The 12,278-nt window shown below is 38.0% G+C and overlaps 1 protein-coding gene across 1 annotated transcript in view; it reads left to right on the top strand.

The window, feature by feature from the left end:
• The window catches only part of LOC104463670 (dynamin-3), a gene marked incomplete at both ends in the record, with an annotated part of 98,051 nt that overhangs the window by 24,417 nt on the left and 61,356 nt on the right, over nucleotides 1–12,278 (top strand). Inside the window, 2 exons of the mRNA XM_010076095.1 lie at nucleotides 1,521–1,550; nucleotides 8,148–8,261. Coding sequence (XP_010074397.1) covers nucleotides 1,521–1,550; nucleotides 8,148–8,261 — 144 coding nt within the window. The remainder of the gene's footprint in view (nucleotides 1–1,520; nucleotides 1,551–8,147; nucleotides 8,262–12,278) is intronic.

The raw sequence follows: 12,278 nt of genomic DNA, 5'->3' as shown, positions 1-12,278 counted from the left end.
ATACATAAAATGCATCATCGTCGCCTTGTTTTACTGAAATTTTTCAGAGCCACCTGACTTCCATTGTTAGCATCATTTATTGTTTAATATATCTGCTACTGCTTGCACTGCTGGTTAGTGTCTCCCCTCCCGTGCCATTTAGTGCATTGAATCTTTCATGTTACATATCAGTGTATTTTGCCATTAACTGCAAACTTGTGAATTTCAGAATCCAAAATACTGGTGAGTACTTGCTTGTGTGTGCTGCTTTGTCATAGTTGTTTACTGGTTCTTACGTGTTCAAGCAGTGAAAGGGCAATTCAGCAAGCACGTGCGAATTTCCCTTACCTCTTCTGAAAACTTTCAGTTGACTTCACAAAGATGTTGACTATGTACCTCTCTCAAAGTAAACAAAGAATAACTGCTTGATGGTCTGAGATTAATTAGCATTTTCACTGAGATTCATTAGTGAAATTACTTATTTGTTTATTTTTATCACATAAGAATATGGGATTGATTCTGCAAGATGCTAAGTGCTCCTGAGGTTTGCTTCTTTCTTTGCTTTTGTGTGGGCCAGGGGTGCTCAGTACTTCACGGGATCACTCCTCTTTTTTTATATGAGATTAAAATAATGAAAATGCTGCAACTTGGAGGGTTTCTGCTCACTTTGAGGGTTTTGCAAAGTCTTGAAAGAAAATGTTATGGAATTACTACGAACTTTAAAAAGAAATAAAAAATTCTAGTAAAGACAATGAAATTTTGTATAAATAACTACCAGTATTCAACATCTTCCTAATGTTTTCATGTGAAATTTGGTCAAACAATGCTCAGGAGGTGAAAGGTTAAGGTTTTGAAATGTGACCACTGAGTTTAGATCCTTCAGGTGATAAACCTGACATTTCGGGAAGTCTCCTATTATGCTGTTGTAGATGAGTTCTAGTGTTTTTTGAAAACTTAGTCATCTTTTGGGGGATAGAAATCCAATCTCTCTCTCCCACCAAAAAATTGCTGATTATTTTTGACGTTAGTTACAATAATCCCTGAACTTCTTGGATGTGATGGTCCCCCAGAGCCTGACCAGTATGAGTGACATTTTTGATGTAATATATGGTTTGGACTGAAAAAAAAATAAAAAAAAAGTTGAAAGTTCTAAACACTGAAATGGCTTCAAAGACTGGTCTCTCCCCTCTGAGGAGAGATTTCCGTCTTATCTAGCTGTGCCAGAACATGTGTCAAACACAACAACCATCATCACTTTGGAGTGTCCCATAAAAGGAAAATTGACCAGTTATCTGACTCTTCAAGAATATACAAATAAAATGAATGATTTTTTAATTAAGTGAATATTCTCTCTCTAAAGAAGTGGAGAAGAAGCTTGCCATTGTAAATTAAATGTTGAAACTTGATTACTTTTGGTATAAAGGACTTTGCTGAACCTTTTCTTATAATAAACAGATGTTTGTAAGTTAATTGCTTGGAGTTGAAAAGAATGAGAAAATGTTTCTGAAATAAAACTTCATTTTTGCAATTTGCCATTTCAGGGAACCAATCTACCGCCTTCAAGGCAAATTGTACGAGCTAAGTTCTGTAAGCTTTATTGTTGCTTTTTCATTTAGCTTCTCAGAAGGCAAAGTTTGTCTCTAACTCACTGGTTTGTTGAATACTTGCTACTAAACTATTTAAACTGTCCTGGCTGTAACACTTCCTCAACAAAGTATGATTGCAGTTCATCACTAAACTGCTACTAACTTGCTGTTACAAGTATGAACTAGTATAACTTAAAATGTTGTAGAAAACTTTGAATAAAATTAATATTTTTATAATTTGCTGAGTTTCTCAAACTAAAATGACTAATAGATATTTATTTTATTATACAACTGTAAAGCAGTTTTTCTCTGATGTAAATGCCTCTATTCATAGTAAACCTCTTTTTGAAAGGTGGGCAAATAAGTTTCTGGTAACCAAAAGGAAACATTATCTCTTGCGTAAGTGAACATGCTGTTTATGGGTACAGGTACTGTTCGTGGGGTTTTGTTTTTGTAAAGGAATTACTTCTGATAGAAAAAGTGAATTTTATTCATAAAAATATTTAAAGCCTTTTTAGCGTTATTTTCATAGCACCAGAAGGGTCAATATATCATGGACAGACTCTTTTCTAACCCTTCCACCTCATGAGTAAATAAATATGTGAATGCCTTTAATATTACTAATTAGAATTGTCTAAACAGCAGTTAATTTTATAACAAGTTACTCCTGGTTCAGTGATGGTTGGGTGAAAGAAGTAAGTCATCTGTATCGTGTGCATTCTTTGGTAATATCTATGATGAAAGCATACATGTTTTTCCAGTTTGTTGCCACATCATCAAATTTTGCTAGTTGTCATTTCAAACAAAATTCAACTAAACGTATGTTCAATAAAGGGAACAGGACTAGGCAGCACTGATTCTAACAGCAGTTGAATTTAATGTCTTGGGAGATCAAGATCATTGTTTTCCCAGAATAGTAGGATGCTCATTTGCAATCCATTCCTTTTCTTTTTTGTAGCTTGCTTTGAACTGGAATGATGCAGATAACTTTTAACTACTTCTGTGTATCTCAGAAGTAAGATGAGCACAGCAATATTGCATTTTTCGAAGAAGTATAGTGCCAATTCCTTTTAACATGTTTTTGCTCCTTTTTCCTCTACTACTAATTTATCCTCTCATGCTTAATCTTTGGCCTTTTTTGTTTGTCTTTTCTTTGCTTCCGCCTGAGGTTTTGACCTGACTCCACAAAGTTTCTTTTTAAGCCACAGGTTAGTCTGTCTTCTAATTTGCTTGAAATAATCAGTGTAATGCTTGGTTTTACACAACACACTAGCAAGATCTGGTTTCTGAAAGCTGACCCACTCTTGACTGTGTATTTTGTGTGTTGAGATTTGTTTTGCTGACTGAATTTTAGTGGTTAAAGCTCCCCTTCATGATAAACCTTTGAAGGTGAAGGTGTCATTGCTCTGTGTGCCCAATTGATACCCCTGTGTGCGAGAATGCAAGATACTCAAATTATAGAGGATTATATGTAATTTATATTAAATTCTGTGTGGTGTTTTACTTCTACAGCAAAATCTGCTGCTGCGGTTGAAGTAGCACCTGTAATTGGAGAAGGGGCTTAATCTGAACTATGAGTTTCCAATCACTGTCCAAGTGATTTGGAGGTTTAGGTTCGACAGCTGTGTTTGACCTGCCTCTTTTACAACATTACACCAGCAATCTGAATCCCTTGTTCTGGACACATTTAGCATTCAGACCCCATCAGCTGGCCTGGACTATTGTGCTAATAAATAACTTTTCCCCTAGTAACCCCTTTTTCCTTTTTTCCATTTTAATACTGCTTTGTAGTGTACTTTGCTGCTTCTTTTCTTCAGATATACTCAAATCCTGTTACTTTGCATGACCCAGGAAAAAAATAGAGTAAAGAATTTTTTTAAGCAAATAGATGAAAATGGGAACTTGTGCCGTGGTCAGTGAGGTGGTTATGAAAAATCATGACAAGGCTGTTCTGTTAAGAAATACCGGTGTTTCTGTAAAAGAGGTGGTGCACATGGGCAACCGCTTGATGCTAGATTTTTAAATATCCTTGAATGAGGCATGGTGCTCTTGTTTTTTCACCTTATCAAAACTAGAGAAGTGTTGCTGTTCTAAATGGCCTTGAACTATACTTATTTTTTAGGTTAACATTCCTTCATGATTGACTTAATCTCCTCAGTCTTTAACGATGTTTGGAAGCACGTTTCAGTTTTTCACTACTGAGTGCTTTGCTTCTGTAAAGACTAAATTTTTTTTTAAAGTAGATGTGTTTAGGACTTAAGGCACTGTTATTAAGTTATGCAATATACAGTGCAGGGATTTTTGGGGATGCAGTGTCACAAGATCTTGTTTGTGTTGGGTATCTGAACAGGTCTTATCAGTTTATGCTCTGACATTTGGCAAATTACAGTGAAATACTGTATTAGGTTTCCCTTCTAATCTGTTCCTCCTTTTTATCCTCTGTAGTGTGAGAATCTTCATATTTGAACCCAAAGAACCAATAGCTTATAAGGATGCCTCACAGTTGTTTTTGCAATTTTTATTCTCTCAATGTGCTTGCTGTTCGGTAACACATGCTATTATCACAGGGATTAGAAGATAGTGTAGTGCTGGGAGTTGTGTTGTGTGTTCACGAGTCTTTCAATGGGGTTACATAACATAACCTCAGAAGAGAGCTATGTTAACAAATTCTGCTGCTTGTATTGCTGCAGAAGTAACCAGTCTCATGATTTTCACACTTGTGTTTATGTCTGCCCGGACAATTTCACTTTTCTCTCACTTATCTTGAAACCATCTTTCAGATACTTCTTTTAAACTAATGGAACACTTTCTGATTCTCTAATGTATTTCTTTTACCTTATTTGATTTAATGGAATGAGTAAGTCATGCAGCACTACATAAAATGTACCTATTGTGTCAAATCCTGCTTTCCTGTTTATCCGTGAAGTAGTGGAGAATAAGAACAACAGATATGATTTGGGTTTTGTGCAGCTGTACTATCAGAAAATTACTTCCTTCTGGCTTGTTCATGTGCATTCGTACCCTCTAAGTTTCATTTTTCAGACACCCAGATTAGATATCAGGATCCTAAAGGAAGGAACTGTGTCATCTCTTGTTCATCCTGTCCACGGAGTCCAGCTACCGGTCAGAATATTGTCTTCACTAGCTTCTGGCAGTGCCTATATTTTTCACCTTCCTGAAGTTCATAACTCATGTCACTAATATCCGGTTTGCACAGAGTGACATTTAGAAATATGATAGAAAATATTGAAATGGATCTCTTAAATCCAAATCAACCAAAAATGGACTAGTGGAAACAACGATGGAACACAGCTCTTCCATTTTTTTAAACTGAAGTACAGTACAACATAGCTAACACAATAGTTTAAAAAAAAAAAAGCCAACAACCCTGCCCATCAGAGTTTTGGGGTTTTTTTTTTTTAACTTCAAAAGTCTCTTTGAAGATCTTTGTTGCTTGTTGCCCATGGAAGGATGCTTATTTCTAAAACATAGCTTAGTTGTTTTTTGAGTTGTTGGCTGGAGTCTTAAGGTGTAATTCAGCTTCTCTGGAAAGGAAAACTATGTTGCTTAATCTCACTTTGTTTTGTGCTTACACCACCTTGATTGAACATCTCCCTCCCCCCCCCAACCCCAACACTGTTACTGAGCATTTTGAAAGTGTAGCTTTTTGTACTTAACAAAATGTGCCTGGGAAACAGGAATGATTTAATAAGATGTTGTTGGTCATCTATATGCCAGTGACCGGCTGGAGTGCATGGAGCTCTGCCTGGGGATGGATGAGGAGCTGACCGAGAGCTTATGGGTCAGGATCAAAGGGAGGGCAGGGACAGGTGTAGTGGGGGTCTGCTAACAGACCATCTGACCAGGAAGAGCAAGTGGATGAGGCCCTCTACAGACAGATAGGAGCAGCCTCACAGTCACAAGCCCTTGTTCTTATGGGGGACTTGAACCACCCCGATACCTGTTGGACAACACAGTAGGGTATAAGCAAGCCAGAAGGTTCCTGGAATGTGTTGATGACAACTGTCTCCAAGGGATAAAGGAGCTAATGAGGAGAGGTGCTGTGCTGGACCTTGCTCTCACCAAGGAGGAGCTGGTGGGAAATGTGAAGCTCAAGGGCAGCCTGGCTGCAGAGTTCAAGGTCCTTAGGTCAGTGAGGAGGGCATGCAGCAAACTCCCTACCATGGACTTCAGGAGAGCAGACTTTGGCCTCTTCAGGGATCTGCTTGGTAGAGTACCATGGGATAAAGCCCTGGAGGGAAGAGGGACCCAAGAAAGCTGGTTGATAGTCAAGGATCACCCCAGCTGCCTGTGCTTCCTGTATGTGGATACGTGCTTTACAGGAAGCAACACGGCATTTTCAGTCACAGCACAGTTCAGCAGCATCCTCTCATAGCCTCTTCTTTCCATCTCTTTGTAACATGGGAACAACCTCTTTTGCACATTTGCTGTGAAGTATTTAGTCTGCTGTACAAATATAGCTCACCTTGTTGTAGAGCTAAGTTCAAGTGGTTGGGGAACTTTATTTTCCTGGATTTTTCTGAAAATTTCTTCCATTTGCATTTGTGTAGTTCAGTGCAGAAAAAAAAAAATGAAATTAGCTTGGTTTCCCAATTTGTTCTGTGGCTGCTGCCTGAAGGCCAGTATACTGGCTCTATAGGCATGTTGCTTGTTTCCTGTTAAAAGTTTGCTGCAATAAACATTGTAAAATAAAATGAGGATTTGATGGGTAATCAAGTTTGTATCAGTATGTTTCCCTTAACTTGCACTTGGGCAAGCATTCTGTGTCTATTTGTAAATGGTAATGTCCCCCCTCCACTTATTTTTTTGTTTTCAATGAATATGAATGTTAAAAATAATGACAAACTTCTGCAGAAACATTTGTGATGCAAGCTATTCTATCCAGTCTGCTCGGGCCCCACCCTTGAGTCTCTCTATGGGAGTCATGTCTAGTTCTCTCATAGCTTGCTCAGTCTTCAGAACCAAATCGATGCTTTTTTAGCAATTTTTCTGACAGGCTGAAAACCTGTAGTGGTGTTGTGTTTTGGGTTTGGTGTTTTTTGTTTGGTTGGTTGGTTGGTTTTTGTTTTTTGTTGTTGTTGTTTGGGGGTTTTTTTGGGTTTTTTAAAAAATCTTCAGTGGTTTTCATACTTCTTTGAAATGAAATCGATACTCTTGGATTCTGGACACCACCAGTACTTTGACCAGCTTTTCAGGTACAACTTCTGACCTCTTTCTTCGGTTTAGTTATCAAATATAACTTAGTCCCTTGCTCTGTGCAGTACCAAAGCTGGTTTCTTCAGGGAGCTTACACGAACGTGCTTGCAGAATGGGAGGGAATTCTCATTCTGAAACTTTTATAGATAACAAGGAATAGCTGTTGAGCAATGTTTTTCTCTGGTTATCTGTTGATATTGGAGTTATTAGTCTCATAAAGCCCTATGAGAGGAATGTCCCAGTCTTGTGTATTTCCCTAAAAGCATGAGGGAACTCATGTTTTGATCCCACAAGTCGATGCTTGTGGGACTTACTGAGGGAGTTCTGAAGTGCTCCTCTAAGCACTTCTTTCTATCTCAGTACTTCAGATAGGCAAGTAAAGGGTCTTGCTGTGGGGAGCAGCAGAATGGCTGAGGTTCCCTGCATCTGTGTTACTGGGAGAGTTCTGTTGTTGTCTTCAGAGGATGACAAAGAAGGAATGTTTGCTTTCTCCTCATATATGTATTGGTAAACAAACATTCCCATAAATTTGAAAGTTTCTATCTGTATGATCCATAAGCCAGTTCTCATGACCATTTCTTCTTTCTTCACCTCTAGAGTTCATTCCTCTTCAATTTTCTTTTGTCCCCCTTTCTCTTTGCATGATGCAGCTTCCTGGCCTTAGTATTTATAGGTATGCCATTCCCATCTGTTCCTTCATCATTGACTTGTATCTATTTTATAAAATTCTGCTTTACCTATATTCCCCCTGATTTTTGCTAACACCTTGGGTTTCCCCCCCCCTTATCTTTTCTTCTTCTACCTTATGAGAGGAAAATAGGTATCTTATACCTCTTCTTACTGCTTCCTATCTTAATTTCAGATTAACTGGAGAAGACCTCTCCACTTTGTCACTTGGTTCAACCCCTTCTGAAAATTCCCAATGTGTGCCAGAAGCCACTCACTTTGTCAGAATCTAGGTGCTTTTCCTAGTCTTCAACTTTATAAATAACTTTAACAATTAGACTGAAACAGAGTAGTCACATATAAAGTTGTTGGACTTCTATAATGTGTTATTATACAGCAAATAAATATATTCACATTTACACAATCCTTAATGCACTCATACCTGCTGTAAGTACAACGCTGTAATACTTAGGCTTCTATTTCTCCAACCTTTTGACTGAAAAACACTATATTCACTTTGTTACTTTTTTTCCTTGAATGATAGGTACCTGCAAAAACTCTTGAATTTGCCAGAGACTGAAAATATGCACCTGTTCTCGTTTTATTTAGCAAGTTGTTATTTAGAAGAATGAATGCAGCAGCAGAATTATGTCAAATGGGTCATGAACTAAACTTATGCCTGACTGCACCTCTGCACAGGTCATCCGGAAGGGCTGGCTGACCATCAACAATATTGGCATCATGAAAGGAGGATCCAAGGAATACTGGTTTGTTCTAACTGCAGAAAGCTTGTCCTGGTATAAAGATGATGAGGTAAGGAATGAAGAACTGGGAAAAACCCCAGTATTTATTCAATCTTCTGATAACAGCTTAAAATATTAGATCAGCTTGTACAGACCTGAACTGAAATAATGTTTTATCTGTGTCCTTTAAATTTTCTGGTTTTGATTAATGGAGAGTGCTGATGCTCTAAGATTTCTGTTGAACTGTTGATAACACATGTACAGGGTGTTGTGGGGGGTGTTTTTGTTTGGTTTTGTCTTTATTTTTTTACTGTCTTCCTGTGGTTTCCACACTTATTTTAAAAAAAAAAACAAACCAAACAACAAACAACATACCACAAACCACAAACAAACAAAAACCTGGAATGTTCTGCTTATTGTCCTATGCCTGTTTGGACTGCTCTTGCACATCTCCTGTAAATTGATCATGAATTGTCCAGGTAAAGTTACTTCTAAAAGTAACAACAGCAATTGACTTAATGATAATAATTGTTCTCCGGCCTCGTGTTCTGAGAGGATTAAAAGCCTGTCTGCAGAGTTCTGCAGCTGGTTGGTATGGATTTTCAAATTTGCTACTGAAAATCTGAAAAAAGGTACCTTGGTAAGAAATGTTGCTGCTGATCAGTACCTCTGAGGTGAGTAATATGAGAACTGGAAAAAGCATTTCTCTGGTAAACAGGACATCCCACTTGCTCACTTTAATTGAATATGTTGTTAGGCAGCTTTGGGAATAAATTTTTTGCTTGTCTGTTCTGTTTAATTATTTTTTTCAACGATGTTGATAATGATTCTCTGTATCTTAAGAGCAGTCCTGTTAATTTTTGAAGGTTAAAATGGGATTACTATGTGCACTGTCAGCTTTACAGTAAAACCCTTGTGGTTTTTTAAAGCTTTGTGTTGGTTTTCATTGAAAAATTGGGCTACATTTAAAATACAAATCCTGTTATTTTCTGATTTAAAAAAAAAAATTTAAACTAAATGTTTTCAGCAAAAATTCAGCAATTTTTAGGGTGAACCAGTTCATTGTATGAAAGAGGCACAAGTAAAGAGAGAGTTTTACATGAGCTCTAAAACATCACTCCATCTTTCCATCTTACCCTAGGTAATAATCAAAACACTGGCTTACCCCAACAAAACAGGGAGTTGGTTGATGGGGACTGTGCAGACAAGTCATATTCTGTTTAAAGTAATTTAGTGTTTTACTGCGGTGGATTTTCTAGAACCATCAGGGAAAGGTCCTGCAATGCATGTTTATAAGCCAGAGCTCTGTTGAGTCTTGCGAATCCAGAATCTGGTACTGACCTTAGGTAGTTACTTCAGTAACACTGCTGAAGGTGGAAATTGTGCTGGTTAGTAGTGATTTTTCCTGAGTCATTAGCAATTTTGGGATAGACCTTAAGATTGAGGCACCTTTGCATTTCTTTTTAATTCACAACAGTGACATAAAAATGAATTAAAAATAGATGCAAAGGCGCCTTTATGAATTTGAAAAATTTAAGCTGTTGTTTTTTGTGATCTACCTTGAAGCTAGTAGAACTTTTCTTAGATTAGGAACTGTTAACTATAATTAAAATAAGTGATATGGTGAGATTAACACCCCTTGCTATGTTCTGTCTTGAGCACTTGGAGGTGCAGCTACAATGTGCTGTGGCAATTTTTCAGGTAGTTTGGTGTTGCTTTTTTGAGTCTGATCTTTGTTTAGTGTACAATATAAAAATTCCTGAAAATATTTATGGAATGGCTTTTGCTATGCACCTTTAAAAATGAATTGTTTTGATAGTGTGCTGGAGAATGTCACCTGGGAATCTCAGAACACTACATGGAGGGAATTGGCCACTGTCTGATTTCCATATGCATATTTTAAAATAATACCTCTTTTTTGCCAAACAGTTGTGTTTTCAGAGTCATGAAAATACCAGTAGTTCATTCAGGCCAATATGGGAGATGACTCAGGAGTTTCTTAACAGCACAGTCTTCCATGCTTTACTGGTGGAAGAAGTTCCTCCTTAAGTACCGATTTGCTGTATAATGATTATTAAGAGTTCACCAAGTTATGCTGGATTTTTCGTTTTGTTTTGTTTTTGCTGGGCCTTTCTCAGCAGGATGTAAAGAATTAGTAAGCTCTGTTTTAGATACTTTCTGAAGATGGTCAAAGCCACAGCTTGACCATTAGGTTAACTGATAGACCGCTGACTTGTTTCAGAAACAGAACTACTGGCTTCTGAAAATAAGCCAATATTTGATCTCCTGGCTGAATTCCAATTTTGATAATTACATTTTGTCTCTTTCAAATGTTCTCCTCACTTTCAGCTTGGTTTGCTAGTTGTCACATCCTCTTCTCAGATGATTACTGAAATGGCTGCATGCTGTTTTATTTCCACCCTGGTAAGATATGTAGTCTTCAGTGACGTGTGAAGTGATACTCATGTTTATGTGTCTGGCCTGTGCCCGGGCTCAGGACGGCTGTGCATACTGCGAGGTCGTAGGGAGTTCAGATTCCCCTGCCTCCCGCTCGGCCAGTCCCTTTTGCAGTCCTTGCACAGTAGCAAGAGCCTCTCCATCGCAGCTGGGGAGGATGCAGAAACTCAGCTCTTACCTTTGTTCTCTGACACAGTGCTGAGTGCGCTCCCCCTGTGCCTGTGCCCCTGAGCAAGGAATGCTGTAGCAGCCTGTGTACCAGAGGGCTCTCACAGCGTACTTTACACAGCTGGAGCGCTCACGAGGACCTCTAGGGCTGTGTACCCCCTCTAGTGTAAGCTGAGCCCATTTTCTACAGTCTGGAATTCACTCTGAGATGAAAATCACTCTCTGGATGCAAGTGGTTGCTTGCTAGTGCCATTAGAAGGATATAAATGATTTCCTTTAATTGTGAGCTGCAGCATTTGTAAGTGAAGAATCCACAGTAGAATGCATTTTGAAGCAAATTACCTCGGTGAAAGTTCTCAAAATTTGTTGTACGGTATCAGGATTGCAAAAGAAACGGTTGTTTCATTGACGTGTTTTTGTTGCTGCTCAAACATACAACAGGATTTTATTCCTGATGAGGTGGGGATCAGTGCCTAAGCATGCTTTTTAGGCTTGTAATTGTGGAAATACCAAGCTGATGTTTGAATAGTGTGGGTGAAGCAGTTAGAGTATCAGTTATGTGAATACTAATCTGGATCAGTTTCTGATCCTGCATACAGTTGCTTGTGTTCATAACTTCGTTGTATGACCAGTACCATGACTTTGTGCTTTTTTCACTTGCTTAAAATCAAGAAAGGAAAATACTGTGTACCACTTTGAGGCTGTTGCAAATAAGTGCAAGATTAGCACATTCATTGACTTCACAAATATTTTTTTTTCCTAGAGTATAATACTAGCTGAAGCATTATAAGGCATGCCTACACAAAAAAAATTTAAATCTGAGCATCTTAACAAAGCAGTAACAACTGAGAGCTAAGTAGCACAAAAAAGCTGTAAGCTTTTGTGCGAAGGTTCATTTGAGAGTCAACCTGCGAATTTGAAATGTGTGAATTAGCCACTTCTGCATGAGGATAAAATGGACTCTGAGAATGTGGAATGCCATCCTAGCTTGTGAATCAAAAACCTCTTTGTGGTAAACAGAAGGATGCCATTTATATAGTGGTGTAGCGTTTTTACAGGGCATGGTCGGAGAATGTGATTTTATTCTTCTTTCTAAAGCATTCAGAGCTTTCACTGGCATTGTTGGTGTGCAAAGGATGCCAAGCTGGGCTCTAGGATAAGAACTTACATAAATGTGAAATTTACATTTATTGGAAAAATCTCATTTAGTCTTATTTCCAAATAAAATATATCCATTCTGTTTCAATAGGAAAGGATAGTATTATCAACATCTAGTGATAGGTGCAGTTTCTATTATAATTTCATGGTTTATTCCGAATTGTAAAATTCTGTGTGGTTCAGGAGGGGGATACAAAAATAAGTAAGGAAGTGAGAGAGTGAAAAGGGGAGAAGTTACTCTAAAGTCTGACATTGTGTATGTTTACAGAATTAACTTGCCACACAATAAGCTGCTCTCGGCTTT

The sequence above is a fragment of the Pterocles gutturalis genome, unplaced genomic scaffold (assembly GCF_000699245.1).
Source record: "Pterocles gutturalis isolate BGI_N339 unplaced genomic scaffold, ASM69924v1 scaffold11978, whole genome shotgun sequence".
Classification (NCBI taxonomy): Eukaryota; Metazoa; Chordata; class Aves; order Pterocliformes; family Pteroclidae; genus Pterocles; species Pterocles gutturalis.
The sequence above is the reverse complement of the archived record's forward strand: the minus strand, read 5'-3'. Positions and strand labels throughout refer to the sequence as shown.